This window comes from Peromyscus eremicus, chromosome 11, assembly GCF_949786415.1.
Source record: "Peromyscus eremicus chromosome 11, PerEre_H2_v1, whole genome shotgun sequence".
In the NCBI taxonomy this organism is placed as follows: domain Eukaryota; kingdom Metazoa; phylum Chordata; class Mammalia; order Rodentia; family Cricetidae; genus Peromyscus; species Peromyscus eremicus.
This window is the reverse complement of record NC_081427.1, coordinates 53,956,329-53,977,255: the sequence shown is the minus strand read 5'-3', so window position 1 is coordinate 53,977,255 and position 20,927 is coordinate 53,956,329. Positions and strand designations below refer to the sequence as shown.

Genomic DNA, 20,927 nt, shown 5'->3' with positions numbered 1-20,927 from the left:
AGGCCTTTCCACGGAACACTGAAGAGCACACCAGTGTGGCACAGTTCTTAGCATGACACCTAGGGATAGTTTCTATTCTGTTCACTCCTTTTCACTTTACTCTATTTTTTCCCGTCCCACTCTGCTCTGTTCTCGAACTTTCAATATTGGCCAAACCCACTAAATTAATTTCATGAGCTGGAATTTTGTCTCCGACTTTTTTTGGGGGAGTTGTTTTGGGGAGAGTCCTTCAAACTACCTTCAAACTCAATCCACGTGTTATGGTACTCATCCCATTGTTTTCAAATTTTTGTTCCTTAAAAAAAAAAATCAGTGCGATCAATCTTCAAGCATCCAGATGCTAATCATTCTGATAATTTATGACAAAGTTCTAGAATAAATGGCTCAAAGGAACTGGATGCTGAGATACAAGCTCTGCACTGCTAAGTTGTTTCCTAGAAGGTTGGCACTCCTGTCTACCCGCACAGGAAGTTGAAGTCTCCCACACACTCATCTTCCTGTGTAAAGTTGCTAGAGTTTCCTTTCCCCCCTTTTTCCCACAACTCTAGTATTTGTATTGAGTTCTCTGTAAACTTTGGGTCTAGGTCTTTTTCCAGCTCTTTCCTGCTCTGAGAGAGATCCAGCTGAGGTGCTCTGTACCCTTCTAGTGGAGGACATTGAGATTCCTTTCTGAGGAGGGTTCTTGTTTGTGCTTGACTGCAACCAACCTCCAGCTTTGTGAGGGAGCATAGTGTGAAGTGAAGTGCTGTCTGGAGGGTGGACGTAGAGGTTATCGCGAGGCTGAAAGATGCTAAATACGTCCTATTCTTTCATCTATCATCTATCTATTATCTAATTTCATGAAGGCTTTATTATGACCTCATAAGCATCATTTTCATTTTCAGTATGTCTTGCAGACAAACGAAACCCCTAAATCACTTTAAAAAGCTTTGTCCTTCCCAAGGAGCCTCTGGGTGAACTATACATGGAAAATAAATAAATCCACTCTTTCTAGACATAGAACAGGCCAAGTTTTCTAAATCCAGAAATATAAAGTCTGAAATGCTCCAACATCTGAACCACATTGGACCACTCGCTTGCCGCAGCAGATGGAAAATTCCACACCTAACCTCTTGCGGCAGGTCACAGTCAAAACACAAGCAAACTAAGAAGACTGGGTAACGCCACTTTCCAGCTGCATAGGTGCATGGGAAACACAGACAGATTTTTGTGTTTAAACTTGGCTCCGAGCCTCAAGATATTTTCTCTAGCATATGCAAATATTCTAAAATGTGAAAAAAAAAAGGAAATATGAAAAACTCCTGGTCCCAAGGATTGTAGAAAAGAGTTCCTCAGCCTGTCACCTAAAAAAAATTATTTGTTATTATGGGTGCACACACATGTTCAGGTGCCCTGAGGTCGGAGGACAACTATAGGGAGTCAATCTGTAATCTCATGTCTCAATTCCTTTTTATGTTAGAACTAAGCGTACTCAGCCTGCTTTGAGGAAATTGACATATTGACGAATGTGATCAGATGCCACATGATAGCGGAGCTGCAGCTATGTTCTCTGGAAAGGCTGGTCTTAAAGGCAGCCCTCGGGCTTTGCAATTACACTCATGATGAAAATAACATGCAATCGCCAGAAAGATGGTTCAGTGGGTAAAGGCACCTGCACCATGCCAGGAGACCTGAATTCATTCCCCAGGACTGACAGACCCCCTGAAAGCTGACCTCTGACCTTCACATGCATGCCATTGCACGATCATGCCCCCCACATATATGTATGACTGCACACAAAATAAATAAAAATGTAGTAAAATTATTTTTTTAAATAATAAATAGCACTTGAACTTCTGACTTTGGGGCACAAATTGCAAATGAGTGTCGCCTTGAACCACCAAGCATGCCTGTGTGGTGTGTTCAGGAGGGGGGCTAGTCCGACTAAACTGTGGTAGTGAAAATTCCTGACTCAGTGTAAATAATTTCACTGTTATAAAACACAGATTTAGACCTTTGCTGACATCCTGAATTCTTGAGGATTTCTGAGTCCGGCTCATGCCTGTTTAAAAAGCTCTTATGCAAGCAAGATCCACTCGGTGAGGCCTAGAGGCCACGGAGACCTAGTCTCTGCAAAGAAACCTCACCCTTCCTCCAGCACACCAAAAAGGCCCTTCCTTAGAAACCAGCTTAGTGCATTGTGTCCATGGAATTTTCCAGGTTGAAATGCACCTATTTATGGGTGATACTGACCACTTCACCAGCGGAACTTAGCCTTGCCTTGAACATATTTTCAGATCCTATGCAACCCTGAAGAAGCAGTTGGGGATGGGTCTGGCATCCCCCTCACTCCCTGTCTGAGAGGGAGCAGCTCCCAGAGACCATTTGCTCAGCTGTCACAGGGAGGTTGCCATGGGTTGGAATTCACTTAGTGTTAGGTATGCTGTTATGCCATAGACAGTGAGGAAGAGGGAGAGGCTGTAGATGACCCGGAGAAAAAGAGTCATGCGGTCCCCTGAGCAATAGAGCAGGCAAGAAGGTGCAAAATGGTATGTCGTGGGTATGTTCTAGGATCTGCTGGGAAAGAATCTGGAGGGATTATAAATGTATCATTTATTGAAGATGATTTGAAGAGTCTGAGCCTCCAGGTCTCAAAACTGTTAGTAAGCTAAGCTTTCAGATCCACAAAGGTGAGTATTCCCAAGTATATAAAGAAGAAGCCAGCTGTGTGCACTGTTAGCACAGTGGGGTTCCTTTGAGAATTTCAGGAATGAAAAGGATGTGGGGGAAATGCATATGTCACGAAGTTTATTGGATGTCTGCGACATGCAGAGTGTTACAAAGAGCAGAGTGAAGGTTAGAAACGTGGACAGAAAAGGGGGAAACGACTCTAATATCCATCAACAGATGAACGAATAAACAGGATATGTGGTATATGTGCACAGTGGGTTATCAACAGCCTTAAAAAAATCCTGGTCTTTGCTACCACATCTCTTATGGATGAACCTTGAAGACACTAAACAGAATGTAATAAGTCAGACACAGATTGTGTATCATTTCACTTCTCTGATATATCTGGAGTATCCCAGTTCACAAAGAAAGTGGAACAGTGGTTGTCAAGGGCTAGTGCCTCTCCCCCGCCCCCCGCGCGCACGCGTGTGTGTGTGTGTGTGTGTGTGTGTGTGTGTGTGTGTGTGTGTGTGTAGGGGTATAGAGAGTTATTTTTTCATGGGTACGGATTTCAGTTTGCGGTGATGAAAACATTCTGGAAATGGTTTGGGGGCGACGGTTGCTTAGCAACACAAACTCTAATGCCTCTTAGAACAGTACTTTGAAAGCAGTTAGGACAGTAAACTCTTCGCGTCTTTTATCCCTCCCGAAGACCACAACAAGTAAATAACAATTGAGAGAGCCCAAGGTTTGACTTCTGACATAGAGGAATGAAGATCACACAGCCACAGGAAGGGAACCTGAGTGCCCTGGAAGAGACTCAGGTGCCCCTCCATCACGTTTGGCTGAGGGAAAGAGAAAGCCTTCACTTTGCGGATAGGAGCTTCCTATTACTTGGCTGCCCATAAGGCACCAAACAGTATCTTTGTTGTTGTTTTGAGGGAAGGTTTCTCTGTGCAGACCTAGTTGTCCTGGTACTCACTATGTAGACCATTGAGTGGGCCTCAAACTCACCTCTCTAGTGCTGGGATTAAAGGCTACCATCAGGACTCTGGAGTACACAGCACTCTCTTAAGGCAGGACTGCAGAATGATTCTTTGGAGGAGGGGCCAGTGTCCCCAGAGTTTAAGAAATGAGCACATTCTGGCTCACAGGCAAATCAAGGAGTCTTAGGGTTTCTGTTGCTGTGATAAAACACCAGGCAAGACCAGAAGCAGCTTGGGAGGGAAAGGGTTTATTTCAGCTTAAAGTTCCACACCACTGACTATCCTTGAAGGAAGTCAGGGTGGGAAATCGAGGCAGGAAACTGGGGTAGGAACTGAAGCAGAGGCCACGGAGGAGTGCGGCTTACTGGCTTGCTCCTCCTGGCTTGCTTAGCCTGATTGCTTATGGATCCCAGGACCACCGGCCCAGGGCTCCACCCACAGAGAGCTGGGCCCTCCCACACCAGTCACTGAGTCCACAGGCCCATCTGGTAGGGATGTTTTCTCACTTGAGGTTCCTTCTTCCAAAATGACTCTAGCTTGAGTCAAGTTGACATAAAACTAGCCAGCACATATCGATTCTTGCCTTCTGAGTTGACAGAGCCAGGTTTCTCTTCAAAGGAATCCTCTAGGCCTGTGGCAAAGACAGAGAGTTGTGGCAGGGCCTCTTTCCCAATGTGGTGCCAAATCCTGTGACCTCAGCTCTGAGGTTCAGGCCACTGACCCAAACAGCCTGTGGGGGATAAAACCGATAAACCCAAAGCCCAAGCAAACAGCTGTGTGCTGGCGCAGTCCCTGCCCCTCAGAGGATGGGGTGAGAGAGATTCAGAGATCTGAGACCTCATTCACCCCACACTTTCTGCTCCCACTGTTTGAAGCTACCAAGGTAACTACCTCCAGTGCCCAGGCCAACCCGACGGGCAGCAGGACTCCATACCGCCACCAGGGGGCAGCTCTGCCGCGCTCCCACGTAGCAAGGACAACAGCTAGCCACTTTCTGGACCTGGGGAAGGGAGGAATCTCACTTGATACTGAGCGGCTGTTCTGCCCACCTCTGGTAAAGACTTCTGCCCTCCAGTACTAGATTGGGGGTGGGGGTGGGATGGGATGGAAAATTTTCCAGTCCTGGAAAAAAAAGCCAGGGCTCCAGGAGACCCAGAGCTGGGGACCAGGGAGGAAAGAGGATGCACAAAGCTAGAATTGGGTTTCCATACTGGGAAATTTCAGGACGGAACAGCTAAGGGGCGCGGGGCAATGGGTACCTTAACTAAAGCAAACAAAACAGGCGGAGTGCTCAAAGGTGGGGCTTTAGTGACGCTTACCCAAATCTCTGTTTCGTTCCTACGGCGATCCCAGTGGGTTGTGGAGCTCTGATCTCTGGCAAATCTCCACATTTCCCCGAATGGAAATGTCACATTTTCAAACACGTCCAGGGAAGAGCCCTTTAACTAAACCTTTGGGGACAAACTTAGGGACGATGTTACAAACGGAACGCGAACTCTCATTTCCCGGACCCTGTAGGACAGACAAGTTGAAGACGATGCAAATCTTGAGCAGAAAGACGGCTGTAATTTAATCCTCTAGCGTTATTAATACCTTGCGAAGAAATCTTCCTGTAGTTCATCTTCAAATACGTTGCCACGCAGCAACACTCAGCGCTGCGAAAACCGTGGTGTTTATTTAGATAACGGCCGAGTACTCACAAAACTTAAACGTTCGATGTAAAAAGTGGACATCTTGGTAAGGACGCTTGTCTGCACCAACAAAGCGCTCGCTGCCTGATTAACAGGATTGATAAATGTTGGCGCAGGTTAATCGGAGCCCATTACAATAATTAGATGGTCCAGCCATACATCAAACGAGAGGCAATGAAAAATAACGCGTTCGGACCATGAGGCATTCTCGTAGATCTTTCAAAGACCTCAAATAGACTTTACGGGCCATTTATAAGTGGAACTGGTGGTTCCATTGGAGAGAACCCGATTCAAGAGTTTATTTGTAAGACTCTGTGATGAATACCAGTTGGAACAAGTCGTTTCAGGAAGTAAAAAAGTACTTGGTTGATAAAATGGCATGCACAAGAGTATCTGAGATTGTTCCTCGAAAAAGCCACTGAATTTTTACTTGGTTCTTGGCAAATGGCCATTTTAATCAGAAAGTTAAACTTCTAAGGCCAAGTTCCCTCTTTGACATAAAAGCATCTCAGGAAACGCGAACATCCAGAAAGCCAGACTGTGAGAATGATTTCGAGTTACACAATCCTTCGGATTTTCCACCAGCCAAAACAATTAATTTAGCTGGTGATAAACACAGGTATCCTTAAAACAGAATCATATTTGAATTATTCCCACTCGCTTGCCACCTGGAAGAAAAAAAAACGAATCGAGTGGAGCTGAATTCCATATTTATAAATAAATTCGTTTCTTTTCTCAAAGAGGGTAAGAAATATTTAATGTATTTTCTAAAAAGTTTAAAAAGTTGATCTCAAAGTAACGTCTTTGCCTTTTCCTTCCTAGCACCAGTCCGGCCTGAGCAGCACATAGTGTTATAATTCCAGCGTTTAGAGAGTGCTAAGAGTGCTAAGAAATGCTCACCAGAACATACCTTTTATTGAAAAATACGGCGCTCCTGTTTCTAACATGGTAACAGTTTTTTTTTTTTTAGTTGCTCCTAGGTGCAATTTCCGTGTGTGTGTGTGTGTGTGTGTGTGTGTGTGTGTGTGTGTGTGTGTTTGAGTTTTCACTGAAAATTTCTATTTCTTTCCCTCATTCAACCATTGCTTGCTCTATTCCCATGGAATTTGTGCGACCCTCTCATTAGAGTGGCTTAGTTTAGCTGTCAAGTCTCTAGGGCATTCAATTGCAGATAAACGACTAAAACGCCAGCCTAGCCGCATTTTTATTAACAGATGGCGGAAAACAAACGTCTTTGGAGAAGAACCGAAGGGAAAGGGTTAAAGGGTCAATAAACAATTATTACCGTGCTGAAAATGGGGGGGGGGGAGATTTCTCATCAGATTCCACAGGCAGAGGCTGGCCCAATCCAGGGGAGCTGGGACACCCCACCAGACTCCCCACCCCCACCCCACCCCGGGCTCGGTATTTCAGGGACCACCTCACACACAGAGTAGTTGTCCCCCAGCGGGACGGCTCCCACAGGCCACCGAGTGGTCCCAGCGAAGTGTCCCCGGAGCGCTTCTGATGTTAGGGCTGAGGGCTAAATCCGGAGAAGCAGACTGGGGGCTCGAACTCGCGCAGCCTCCGGGTCCGGATGGCCGCTGGCTAGGGCGTGGATAGAGGATATCCGAGACCTTGGCAAGAAATAGCGGGGTTGTTCGGCGTCCAACTCTCGCTGCTGCCCCTCCTGCGGGGTGAACTTTCTCCTCCCGCACGCCGACTCTCTCGCCTTTCTTTCCCTTTTCCCCGGGCCGCGCTCTGACGTGCAACACCATGTGACAGGCCCCCTCCTGCTATAAGCCCAGACAAGGTCCGCCCTCTTCTGGACTCAGCCCTGGCCTCGCCGAGCTCGGTTCCTCGATTCGCACACGCCCCTCGCCCTCCCGGGCGCCCGACACCGACTGGCCCTCGGGGGTCCCGCCACCCCCTCCCCGGCTGACCCGGCCAGAGGGGGACCGCAGAGGAGAAGGTCAAGTCAGGCTCGCACAGCCCGGCGCACCCGGAGCCCCGGGAGAGGCAGCGCAGACACCGCGCGCGCAGCAAGCCGGAGTCGCCGAGCCGAGGCGCGCGGGGCTCCGCCGCGGTTCCAGCACCTCCTTGCAGCGGCGCGTCCCAGCGTGGCGTCCCCGTTCCTAACCCGCCGCCCCGGGGCCGGCCTGGGGAGCCGAGCGAGCCGGGAGCCCGGCGCCCCTATGCGCCGCCGCGCCGCCGCGCCGCCCCAGCTATGACCCTGAGCACGGAGATGTCCGATGCCTCCGGCCTCGCCGAGGAGACAGACATCGACGTGGTGGGGGAGGGCGAGGACGACGACGAGGAGGAGGACGATGACGACGAGGGCGGCGGCGGAGGAGGCGGTGGAGGCGGCGGCGGCGGCGGCGGCGGCGGCGGCGGAGGGCCCCGGTTGTCGGGCTCGGCCCAGCGGCGGCGGCGCTCTTACGCCGGGGAGGACGAGCTGGAGGACCTGGAGGAGGAGGAGGACGACGACGACCTGCTGCTGGCCTCGCGGCCCGCCGCGTCCCCCGCGCCTCCGGGCCCTGCGCCCGCATCCGGGACCGGCCCGGGAGGCTGCAGCGGCCCGGGAACGGGAGGCAGCTCGGGGGGAGGCGCGGGCGGCGGCGGCGGCGGTGCCAAGAACCCCCTGGTGAAGCCACCGTACTCGTACATCGCGCTCATCACCATGGCCATCCTGCAGAGCCCCAAGAAGCGCCTGACGCTCAGCGAGATCTGCGAGTTCATCAGCGGCCGTTTCCCTTACTACCGGGAGAAGTTCCCCGCCTGGCAGAACAGCATCCGCCACAACCTGTCGCTCAACGACTGCTTCGTCAAGATCCCCCGCGAGCCGGGCAACCCGGGCAAGGGCAACTACTGGACGCTCGACCCGGAGTCCGCGGACATGTTCGACAACGGCAGCTTCCTGCGCCGCCGCAAGCGCTTCAAGCGCCAGCCGCTGCTCGCCCCCCACGCCGCGGCCGAGGCGCTGCTGCTGCGGGGCGCGGGGCCGGCGGGGGGCGCGGGAGACCCGGGCGCCGCGCTCTTCCCGCCGCCGCCGCCGCCGCCGCCCGCCTGCGGCTACGGAGCCTACGGCTGCGCCTACGGCCTGCAGCTGCCGCCCTGCGCGCCGCCCTCCGCGCTCTTCGCCGCCGCCGCCGCGGCCGCCGCCGCCGCCTTCCACCCGCACTCGCCGCCGCCCCCGCCGCCCCCGCCGCCCCCGCCGCCCGGGGCGGCCGCCGAGCTGGCGCGGACCGCCTTCGCCTACCGGCCGCACGCGCTGGGCGCCGCCGCCCTGCCCGGCCCGTTGCAGGCGGCTGCAGTCAAGGCGGGAGGCCCCGGCGCCGCGGCGCTGGCACGCTCGCCTTTCTCCATCGAGAGCCTCATCGGGCGCAGCCGGGGCCCCGCGGCCGCCGGTGTGCAAGCCTCGGCCGGGGCCGCTAGCGGGACCGTACCGGGACCCGGGGGCGGAGGCTGCGCGGCGCAGGCGGCTGCAGGCCCCGCTGCCGCGCTCACCCGCTCGCTCGTGGTCGCCGCTGCGGCCGCCGCCTCGTCCGTGTCGTCGTCGGCCGCGCTGGGGACTCTGCACCAGGGGACTGCGCTGTCCAGTGTGGAGAACTTTACTGCTAGGATTTCCAATTGTTAGAAACGCCGCCGTTAGCGCGCGTGAGAGAGCGAAGGTAGGACTCCCGGCTCCTTTCTGCAGGATGGGTGGTTGGTTTCGTTCGCCCCTCCGGGCCCTCGGCGACCTCGCGCCCCTAGTTTCGGCGCTTCGGATTCTTGGACCAGACTGTGTTGGGGCGACAGCTGGGGCGCCGCGCAGTTTGGCTCAGCGGGTCCCTCTAATATTTATGCAAAAATCGCCCTATGCTGCAATCCTGACTTGGGGTGGGAAGGAAGAGGGTGTTAGGGGGAGTCGCCCTGTTTTGGCACTAGGGGCTTCTTTGACTTTTGACAAATTGAGAAAAAAACCAACCAAAAACATCAAAACTAAGCCTTTTTGAGGTATAGAGATTCTCAGGTCCAGGCGTTAAAACAAAACAAAACAAAACAAATCAATAATGTTTATATGAAGCTCATACAAAACTAGTAAAGGTCTCCAAGAAATGCCTTTATTTGCTCACACTTGTTTGGTGTACTTTTTTCACGGAAAGGAAAAAAAATGATTAACATGTTTACACAAGAAACAAGTCAAAATCTATAATTTTTTATTTTAACCTGTGTTTTGTATCATAATGGACATGCGGAATTTTTATTTTGTACTTACAGCGTATTCTTTACAAGGAGTATTGTAAATTTTACTGGCAATTATTATTGTACTATTCTAATGTAAGATTTTTACACTTTTTTTCAGAAATAAAATGCTTAATTTTCAAAGAAAAGCCAACTAAGTAATTGGCTGAATTGTCCATGTCTTAGTTTTTTTTTTTCTGTTAAGGAAAAAAAAGTCTTATAAATAAGTCCAAACTCAGTACAGAATCAACTTAAATATTACTTTCAAAGAAAGCCTAACGTAACCACGATAGCAGGATGCCATAGTTTTTCATTTAAACTTTCCAAGTCAGAACCATTGCAGATCGGAATTTATGTTTCAGTGACTGCAAATGAAGGCAGGTCCTTTGCTAGATATTTCCAAGTCTAAGCCGTGCCCATCTTAAAGATCAACAAGACATTTTGAAAGTTGAAGTTTTAGTCACCCTAAGAGAATTTAATAGGAGTGTTTGATTTTATTTGTGAAATTCCCGAGTTAATTTCTGCTCACTTTTCAGCACGATGTTGGAAAAAAAAAAAAGCTCAAACAGTAATAAAAGTAACACAGCAGAGGCAGTTTCTAGTTTAAAACTGTAACAGCAAAAAGAGACGCCCAGATTATCTGTTTAAAGTGTTAAAAGTCCCGGATAAGCAAATATTTGCACTTATAACATGAATTGTATGTGAATGTTCTAGCACTTAAGATAAAAGTGGATCCAGGAATTGCACAGATGAGTTCTGAGTGCAAAGGCAAATTTGCTGAAATTTTAGGTTAAATGAATAGCCTAAGAGTAAGAAATTTGTCATCTATACTAGAGTATATGGTTCAAAGATTTAAAGATAGAGCACGTTGGGTGTTTATTGAACTAAATAAGCAATTTGGGTGATTTAGAGTATCCCTTTTCAAATTTTAAGTCTTTCATTGTTGATTACATTCAACATCTAGTTTCTGAGAGAAGCCAAGTCTTGAGTATAGATGGTACTGTGAGCTCTGGTTGTAACCGATTTATCCGTAACACATAATTTGAATGCTTTGGGTCAGCAGGTTTCCAGTGGACATTGAATCTGTTTATTCAGTTTCTTTAAAATGTGGGTAAGTGTCCACACTGTGGTATCTGAAGACCTACAGATTTAACCTATCCAATTCATGACATGTGCGTTATAGGCCAGTACTGTGCCCAGCTGGTCACTCTTAATGCCTTGTCCCTTCCTCCACACATCTGAGGAAGGAAAAGACTAAAAAAAAAAAAAAAAAAAAAAAACCTCAAGATGAAAGTTATGTTTTGTTTTGTTTTCCCCCTAAGAGATATGTGGAAAAAAGTAAAGAAGTTAGAGTAAAAACACTCACACCGAAACGTACCACCAAATATATAGCAAATTGTAAATGAAGATCTTATATGCAAAGGCTTCTTGTACTGTAGCGTAGCTTTAAAAGAGAGCAGACCTCGGACCCCAGACCTTCTGCATCCCAAGAGTCCCTTTACAGAGGCATTCACAGGCGGGACCCAAAGGCATAGATACAGCGGCTTGCCTGCCTGCAGACTTGAGGAACACACAGAACGGACTTTCAGATTTGAAAGTTATTGCAAAGAGAGCCAAACGCAAAACTGTGGGTTTTTTTCCCTTTTGAGAATGAGTGCGTAGGTGCCCCGAAAGCAGGGTACCACAGCTATGTCTTTCCTTCAGATTACGCATCTTTAAAAAGTGCCAAGAGGAGCTCTGCCTCCCAGGCCGCCAGTGCACAAGGCTTGGAGCGACCCTGTCCTGGCCCTCAGGTCCTTGGCTGGGCTGGGCTCTCGTGTCATACTCTACGGCAGCAGACCGCAAACCCGCTTTTGATCTTGCCGGGTGCAGTGAGGGCCTCCTGCTTGTCTGTTGCATCCCACCAAGTTCAGTCTCCTATCTGAGATTTGGGGGTGTGTAGTAGGTTTTATTTACTCAGCAGACCTGCGGGGGATAGTAAGAGGCCTTAAGGTATAGGCTCAGATTGGTGCGGGGCAGAGGCTGGGTATAGGCCCAGGACTGGACCGTGGGCCTTGGACGGGTGAGCCAGGAGTGTGGGGCGCCAGGCTGTGCGGGCAAGCAGGTGCTGGAACAAAGGAAGCCGGGCTACCCAGGCCTTTGATGGGCAAGGATGTCTCCTCCTGGGGCTCCTCATTCGCATGCAAATCCAGCGCTGGTCCCCTTTTCTTTGAAGGTAAACAGAAGGATGTTTGTGTGTTTGTAGGCTAGAAGGCTTCTCGAACAAGCCTTCCTCAATAGGCTGGGTCTCGAAAAATAAACCAGTTGGACAAACATTGGGCACCAGCTCTCCTCCTCCCGACTACAAAGTGTGGATTTGCTACAACTCATTAACCCGACGCCTTTCTCTCCTTTTCCTTGTTTCTTTACTCCTCAAACGCCCCCGTAGAGCCGGGAGACAAATGACCGAAGCCCAGTCGGGAGGGAATTGCAGTTAATGGGGAGAGGGATATATTGGGGCTAATGGTTCAGGCCGCTCCCGAGGCAGGACCACACAAAAAGGACCCTCTCCATTCAAGGCTCTGTTGTGCTGCGGGGATTTAATCTGCAGCGAGATTTAGCCAAATGTTATCTATTGCGGGGGTAATGAAGCCCTTATGGGCTGAATTGCTCCTTGTACCACACATGGTGTCACGACCTCAGACTGCTTCTTGGTTGATTTCTTTCTCTGTCGGGTAATTATTTTTATTTCTTTAAAATAAAAAGCTAGTGCTTCTGCTCAACAACGGTTTCCTCTCCATTCCCACCCCACGCATTTAAGAGGCACTTCCTTTCCTATTAAAAAAAAGAAGAAAGAAAGAAAGAAAGAAAGAAAGAAAGAAAGAAAGAAAGAAAGAAACAAGTAACCGAGGAAGTGAAGGGGGAAGGCTGTGGGGAGCTTTCCCAGTCTTTTACTTGCTGAAGCATCTTTATTCTCACCCATCTATGCTTCTCCGGTCCCATACCCAGCAGCCCTCTTGTGCCCAAACTTTCTGCAGACAGAACTGGAATTCTGGGTACACGCATCCTCCAAGCTCTTAGAGTGAGCACGTCTCTCAGGGAAAGGCTTCTGTCCCTCCAAGATTTTCTTTTTCACAAACCCACACATGTCTCCCTGTAGCCTGCTGGCTGCGGGAAGTGCTCATCCTGATGGAAGATGATTATTTTGATGGGATACCAGCCCCTGCCATTTATTAGAGGCTTCCCAAGGCCGCCGTTTGAGGCCCTGCCTGCTTTGTTTTTCTGTCTCTGACCCTGATGACTCTGCTTTCTTTGCGTGAGGGAGGACCAAGCTTGGACCTGCTAACGGTGTTTTTACAACACCCGGCTGCTGATGGGTAAGGATCTGACCCTACTGCCCACAGCTAAGAATCAAGGACTCCAGCTTAGGATATTTAAATTCTCTGCTAGCCACAAGTTCTGTTCACCCCTGCTTTTACTACGGATGGAGCAAAGTCATGTGGGGGGCGACTAAGAGGATGTTATCACTGTCAAACTCAACCCAAGTTAGAAATCTTCCCAGGGACAGTTCTGGTCTCATCTGGCTTCTTCAGGGGGCCTCAGTGTGCATTTAATTGGAATACCAAGATCCCCCCCCCCCACATCTTCATACACACCCCTTAGAACTGAACCAGACAGAGAGACAGAACTAGGGAACAGCACTGTCCTCACTCATGTCTCTGCCCGGTGCAGCTGAGGCATGCATACACACAGGCATGCACGCTCATAGACCATCAGCTGCCACTTGCCTCTTTCCCACCATGGTTTTGTAATTAGGCATATGTTTTTTGTTGGTAAACGTGTTTGATGTCACGGCCAGTGAAATGTGGTGTGTTTATAGGGCCACGAATGTAAATGTGTAAATATGTTTAGTGTAAAATCTAGCCCTTCGACTTTAGCAATAAATAGGCTGCCAACTTGGATTCCCTGACGTTTGACAGGGAGATGGAGCCTCTGATCCTGGCCAGCTGCTAGGGCTGCTATGGCTTGCCCTTCCCTAACTGAATTCACTTTTCAGCTAATTTCTTTGCATATCACATCTCTCTGATCGCATCTTGCTCTCGCTGTGACCAGTTTGGGCTGCTTTTCACCACTGACCTGTCTGGAGTTCTAGAAGCTTCCTTTTTCATTCCTCAGGGTTCTTTACCAAGGAAAACCCCCTAGTCACCAACAAGCAAATGATGACCAGTGAACATCTTCCAAGGCTTCGGCCTTTAGGTGTGACAGGGTATAGGAGTTGATTTGGTGGCCCTTACCATCAACATCTTAAGTGTATAAAGTGTTTTGACCCACTATGTGGAGTCTGAGGCAGGAGAATCTGAGGCCATCTCAGCTGCAAAACCAGACCATGTCACCTTGTTTCAAAACCAAACCATACCTGTTTGGGGCTCCTCTGACTTTTAAGAGTGTAATAGACACACAGAAGCGTTCAGAAATCACAGTAACTCTCCACCCCAACTGAATGCACCAAGTAGCTCATCCCTGCTCAAGAAGCAGATTTTATCGGCCCACCAGGGTTCCCTTTCTTCTTCCGACCAGTACCCTCAGCAAACATTAGATTTTTAAAGAAAGATTTTCACTAATATTTCAGGAATAATCTTTTGAATTTAATTTTTATTTATTTATTTATCTGCAGTGCAAGATGTTGAACCCAGGGCCTCATATATGCTAGTCAAGTGCTCTACCACGGAGCGACACCCCCAGGCCTCCAACAAAGAAGCCTGATAGATTTCTTCGCTGTGAAATAGTGAGGCAGAGAATCACTCTGGACTCTGCTTTACAAATCAGATGGCAAGACTCTAAAGAGGGTAAATGATTTGCTCAAGGTCATAGCTACTGGGATGTCACTACTGAAATCCCACTTTATTTCCTCGAGACTGTCTTGCTGCTTTGTTACCATCGGTGGGATTTGTTAAACCGTATAGTGGTAGGGAAGATGCTAAGAGGTCACAGTGAGTCATTTGTTTCTTGTGCCGTTCTTTCTTTTTTGTGTGCTCACCATAGTCTCTTCCCTACCACTTCCATGGGAAAGCTTGTTGTTCTAGCTGTATTTAAAATCAACAGCTAATTATTTCAGACTTCCTCCAAGTAGTTCTACATGGCACTCTCCTAGCATCCCTCTTCCTCCTCCTCCTCTCCTCTTCCTTCTTCTCTCCTCCTCCTCTTCCTCCTTCTCTTCCTCCTCTCCTCTTCCTCCTCTTCCTCTTCCTCCTCCTCCTTTTTTCTGGCATCAGCAATCTTCTTTAAAACATCCTCACGAGAGGTTCTGTCTGACCATATTCACAAACAAGTCATGTATCTCCCACTTCTTTTGTAGATTAAAACAAATTATCCTATGTGTATGAATGTTTTTGCATGCAAGCATGTTGTGCACCACATGCATGCCTGGTGCCCATGGAGGCCAGAAGAGGGCATTGGATCCTCTGATTCTGAACTGAACCATCTTATGGGCTCTAGGAATCAAACTTGAGCAACAAGTGCTCACTGAGCCGTCTCTCCAGACTTCTCTTGTAGATTTTTAAAGGCCAAAGTCTGCCAGGTGAGAACACTTTCCTAAACTGCTAAGCTATTTTGCAAAGGAAAGATCACATAAGGAGTCAGACCGATTCGGTAATTAAATGAGAAAACAGTTCTTTCTTATTTTCTTTTTGAGAATGTGTCCCCTCTTCGCTCCACACAGTCTCTTGAAGACTTTGCCCCCCATTTGCACAGCCAGCTGTGGGTAATATGCTGTCGCCAGTGATTTTAATCCCTGCAGGCTTAATCTACAGCACAGGAGCCTCTGTAGCCCTATCTGCCTGGACAGCGTTCTCCCTAAAGCCCTGGTGGATGAACTCCAGACTACCTACCAGTTCATGCTGGCCCACTGCTATCCAGAAAAGGACAGCTTTCTCAGGCAGGGGCTGGGGTTACAGTTTCAACATCCCACCCAGAGGGAGGGATGCAACTTGGTGGTAGAGTGCTTGCTAAGCATGCACAAGGCTTGACAGATTGTGAGCTGCAGAATACAATCAAAAATTTATAATAGTCTTTTCAAGGAACAGTGCTTAATGCAAAAAAAAAAAAGTTGTTCTTTTTAAATACCAGAAACTGAAAATTTTTTTTAACACCACACTTTGAAGGATAGCAACGCCCCCCCCATAAAAGCAGTTCACAAAGAACATTAGCATGCTTGTTTAAACAATTTGGAAATATGAATATGAAATTAGGAAATGGGGTGGAAGGATACTTTCTACTTGTAAGAATGATATTTTCAAAGATAGGGTATTTTCTTGTGTGTAGAATACTGCTGGTGGAGGAGTTATCTAGTCTGGTGAGCCAAATACAAGCTATGGTTGTGTCCTAGGCCCAGCCGATGCAGGGAGCGGCAGCTAAGAGTTGGAGGATGAATCTGGGGGTCTCACTGACCCAGAGGGTGCCAGGCACACGGAGTTTCTCTTACTTGTAACTTCATCAATAACAGATTGGCAAACAAAAAGAGGAGAGTTCCGAGATGAACATTCCTACTTTGCACATTTTGACAATTCTTGTGAAACCAGGAGCATATTTTCAGTAATCAAAGGATGTGACATATCTTGCGAAAAGTCTACAAGAAAGGACTTTTGTGAGGGAATACGACTTGATTCTCTACTTTTCATTATTTTTTTATGCAGAGCTTTATGTGCGTGAAAATAACTGCAAGATTCTATTGTCAAATAATTGATGCCACTGAGAGGGAGAAACTCATCAACCAATCTCGAAAGCCTGGAACAAAGACTGCATAGAAATGAACTGTTAGGTCAGTTTCCACTCTCGGGTAGAGCTCTCTTTCTTCCTCTTTTCCTTCCTTTTCTCTTCTCAGAAGATGGCCTGTGACAACAAAATTAGTCATGTGATGTTGCCCTAGAAAATATAGAACATATTAATGTAAAGAATTGTGATCTCTGTGCGGCTTCTTCCTACACTTTATTCATTTGGGGTAAACAAGAAAGGAAAAGAAACACTCCACACTTTGGCATATAACTAAATCCCTGGCGTATAAATGTCTACATACTTATTTTCCTTCAAACTTCCCATTTCGCTCTGAGATTGGTTGTTGCTTAGTCCTTTTCTAGAAATAATGAAGATAAAAGAGATGGCATTTTCCCCTTCCTGCAGTCAGATGTGTATTTGGACTGATAACTTTCTCGCCTCTTCTAAAATAAACAAATGGCTAATGTTTTAAACGCATTCTTCCAGCCCCTTGCTGTTTCCCCCCTCTCCCCACTCATCCACCGATCATCTCTTTAACCCTTAAGCTTGGAAAAGTAGGATAAGTCTGCACTGTTTACGGAGCACCTGCTACATTGCAAATCCCTTTAGATACAGGAAACAAATTAAAGAACTCCTGACACCAAGCTGTTAATTACCTAAGCACAGGCAGTGAACAGGAGAACAAGCCCGGGAATGACGGGCAGAGGGAAGGCTAGGCAGGGCATTCTTTCATTTTCCATTAGAACATCTTTTTTATTACTGGAAATTTCAGTAGTACGTAAACAAAACGGATGGCATTGTCTTGATAATATCTTTGCCACATATCATGCAGCCACTTTACCCACAATTGGGGTGTTGAGGTAACACAATGTCAAACTCCTCCAACCAGAGAGCTGGGAATCTGAGTTTCTTCCCCGTTTTGGAAGGCTTCTTCTGATGGATCACACCGTCTCTAGCTTCCAGTTCTTCTCTGAGAATAAATGAAAGGGGGAGGGGGATGGCTGTTATCAGCCGCGCCCCCCGCCCCCCCCCCTGTGAACCAAGACTGTGACCTGCACAAATTGAGGTTACATTCACATGGGTCTGTGAAGAGTTGCACACGGAGACAGTTGTGAAATCCAAAGGCACTTTCCCCCCTTCCCACTTTTGAACATTTTATTACAGATAAAAGAAAATTTAAAACAAAGAAAAGTATTTTCTTATATTTCTAATAACTTTTAAATAAAAAGAAACTCCACTTGAGAAATTACAATATGCAATTTGCAAACTCTCTCAGGGAGTCCAGGTTTTGGTCTGCTGAGGGTGTATAGCCCGCCAAGATTTTTTCCCCCTTTTTCTTTTGAAATGAAATTCAAACATTTACTTCACCTTTAAAGTTGTCATCGCCGTGGAACTTGGTCCAAGTCACCCAGTTTGGATTTGGTTTTCTTCTCCAAAAGTAACCAGGAGTCCAGAGGATAAAGCACGGAGGACTTGGTGCTGTGTTTTTCTATTTAAGGAATTTAATAATGTGCCTTCCTCCTCTTTCCCCCGACCCCCTCCAGCTGCACACATAGCAGGGCTCCAGAAAAACCAGCTCCCACACATCTTTAGAATTATGTGGGATGGGACCCCTTATTCTAGGGAGCTGGTGGGTGAGGGTCGTTATTGTAACTCTAGTCTGTAACTAAAGCTCTGGCATGTAATAAATCTCTCCCCAAAGACTTTTGGATCTTTGATTTGAAAAATCGGATTCCTTTTGTGGAAACAGTTGACAGGAACCTAAAAAGGATTAGTTGCATTCCACATAGGATAATTTTTACTGGCAACATTTTGAAACGATTTGATTCCTTTCAGACCTTAAACAATGTCCAGAAAAATGATCTAACTAGACTCGTATTGTTTTCCTTTGTATGTGAATCAGTCTGCTGCTCCGGCCAACATCTCCTTGGTTTTTTTTTTTTTTTTTTTTTTTTGAGTGTTCTACTCCCGAGCCGTGCACTGAATTTCTTCTCAATCATCCTTTGTACCTGGTTATCTTTTCTTGCCAGAGGGCAGTTTGTAACTCCTGGGCCTACCCCAGGACAGAGGGACATCACTCTAGGCTCTACAAGGGCCGCTGCGGGCTGCGCAAAGGCCTGGCCTGAGTTCTCCAGCAGCCTCAGAGCGTGGCGGTCCCCAGTCTTTATGGTCCAACATTCCACGCAGCAGAAAGCAGCGCGGGATGGGTGAGGGCAAGAAAGGGCGAGGAATTTGCGGCTCCCTCCGGTCCAGCGGTGCAGCGGAGCCCCGAGGGCGACCAGCCTCCTGGCGCACAGCTCGCGGCTCCTCCTGGCCAGCCCTCGGCTGTTTATTTGGTTGTCAGCGGACTTTGGAGATGTTTTTGGCTAGAGGTTCTGACCTGCCGGGGCGCTGCGGCCGCTCGGCCCGGGCTCTCCCGGCTGTTTTTACACCTGCACAGACACCCCCGCACTCCTCGGCCTGATTTATAGCCTAATTAAAGGTTCAGTGCTCTGCGCGCCACCCGGGCGGGCGGCTCCCATCCCGCCCCTCCAGGAATGCGCGGGCGACAGCGCAGCCACACCACTCGGGCGCTTCGGCAGCCAGAGCCGCCAGGCCTGCTCCCCAACCCCCAGCCGCGAGCCTGGGGGGACCCAAGGGGGGGGGGACTCGCCGCTGTCCCGACGCACAGAAGAGCTGCCACGTGTGCGCGGCGGCCCCGCGTGGACCTCCCGCGCTCGGTCTCCGGGGGCCCCTGGAGGATGCGGACGGGGACGCGCTGGCCGTGGCCCCGCGAGGCTGCTGCGCTCCCAGTGCCGACCGTGGCTGTGGGCGGGAGGCGCGGGGGTCACGGACCGCCCAGCCCGCGAGCCGCCGCGGGGCAGCCTCGGCTCCAACCTCCTCCTCGGCGGCCTTTTCTTTCCGGAGAGAATAAACGTCAAGGCAGCGGAGATTGGCAGCATTGAGCATCTTCCTAACCCGGCTCTGTCTTCTTTCCATCTATCAATCCACCTTTCTAATTAGACTAATTAGGAGCGCTCTGCAGTGTCGCTGGGCCCAGGGACTGAACCGCTTAGGAGTTGTGAAAAGAGCCCTGAATGGCCACGCTGGGGGCCGGGCGGGGGCCTTTGCGACTCATTCACCACAGAGTAACAGTGGCTACATTTATCCCTAGCCATTGAAAGGAGGCTCGATTAAAACGTTTGGGAACTAATGCCACCCTGCATCCCCTCTTTAATTAGAGGAGCCGGGCGATGGCGAGAGTTCGGGGACCCTGCAGACACCCTTCCTGTGCGCCACTGCTTTCCGCCCTTTCAGGAGACAAAAGTCCGCCACCTTCCCACCTGTTGCCCAGCTCCCGCTTTCCCATCCATTCAGAGCCCCAGTCCCTACCCCAAACAGGAGGCCAGCCCAACTGCTCTAGGACTCAGCAAGCCAGGATGCTGGGGGGCATCCGAGTGGAAAGCGAGGCGTCTCTGAAGTATCCTTCCGGACAGCACTCTCTTCATTTTCTCCTCGAGGTAGCCGGCTCCCCTTTTTTCTCACTTTCTACATAGGTAGTCCCTTCTCCACCCCCACCCCACGAAATTTTGAGAGAAAAGCATTTGTGAACTACAGGAAGTGGGTCAGATGCCACTCTGTCCCCCCTCCTGGTCTCCTGTGGTAATGACGGTTTCTTAACTAGTAGAAATAATTTGGACATTCCGTCACTAGTCCGTCCGTCTATCCACCCTTTCTTCCTTCCCTCCCTTCCTTCCTCCCTCCCTCCCTCCCTCCTTCCTTCTTGGAAAAATGTCTTAAGCACCTACTGCGTGCCTGGAGAGTCTTAACACACTGTCAGCCTTCTTCGTTTCTTTAGAGCCTACCTTCAATTACATCTTAACTAAAACCGGACTCGATTCCTCGGGCGAGCTCTTGAGTCTCTTTCCATAGCTGTATATGTCAACATATTTCTCTTTATCTTTCTCACTGCTTAATAGGAAGAATCCCAGACACAAGCTATTAGGGGAGTAAAAGAGAAATGAGAAACAGAAGTCATTTGCTAATACAGATTTTTGTATGGAAGGAAAGCTGCTTGGTTCACTTTGTTGATGAGAAGGTGGTGTCTGATATTTTTTTTCCAAAAATTTGAAACATTTTGCCCTAAAACAAAGGTGACCAAAACCCTTGATTTCTTGCTTTCTTCCTCTTTTTGCTTCACCCCCCCCCTTTCTTGGAAAAGAGCCAGATGTACAAAGAAATATCATCAGGTCACTGTTCTTGATCATGTTAATTTAGAAAATGGAACCTCGGGAGAAGACGCTATTAACTAAATGTCAACCCACAGTGTGCAGAATTCCTTGGATCCAAACTTCAAAAACAAAAATGAAAGATGTCATGTGAGTGAAAGGAATTGTGGAATTTTTTAAAGGCCTAAACTGATCTTAATAGAGTTTTATTGCTTCCACACCCTACCTCACAATATTTTAATTTAACAGTTACAATATGCATGACATTGGAACATAAATTCAGCCCGTTAAGAAACTGGGAGGAGCAAGGAAGAGGAAAGAATTTTTTTTTAAGTGGCTCATTTGCATTGGAGAAAATGACAATTTGCAAACATTTCAAGTTCCTGGAAACTTTGAAATAGAAACTCTTAATCTGTACCGTCTGTGATTTTTTTTTTATC

General features: G+C 48.5%; 1 protein-coding gene and 1 long non-coding RNA gene across 2 annotated transcripts; both read left to right on the top strand.

Moving 5' to 3' along the window:
- The first annotated feature begins 3,298 nt into the window (after positions 1-3,298).
- On the top strand, positions 3,299-6,066 carry LOC131921534 (uncharacterized). Its single transcript, XR_009382025.1, has 3 exons — positions 3,299-3,473; positions 4,511-4,689; positions 5,154-6,066. It is a non-coding gene; the product is annotated as an uncharacterized LOC131921534 (long non-coding RNA).
- Positions 6,067-7,532: 1,466 nt separating this feature from the next.
- On the top strand, positions 7,533-8,942 carry Foxd1 (forkhead box D1). Its single transcript, XM_059276705.1, has one exon. The coding sequence runs from the start codon at positions 7,533-7,535 to the stop codon at positions 8,940-8,942; it is 1,410 nt and encodes a 469-aa protein (XP_059132688.1).
- The last annotated feature ends 11,985 nt before the right edge of the window (positions 8,943-20,927 follow it).

Excerpts from the sequence above, each read along its gene's own strand:
- Foxd1 (XM_059276705.1), top strand. The coding sequence starts at position 7,533 with ATGACCCTGAGCACGGAGATGTCCGATGCCTCCGGCCTCGCCGAGGAG.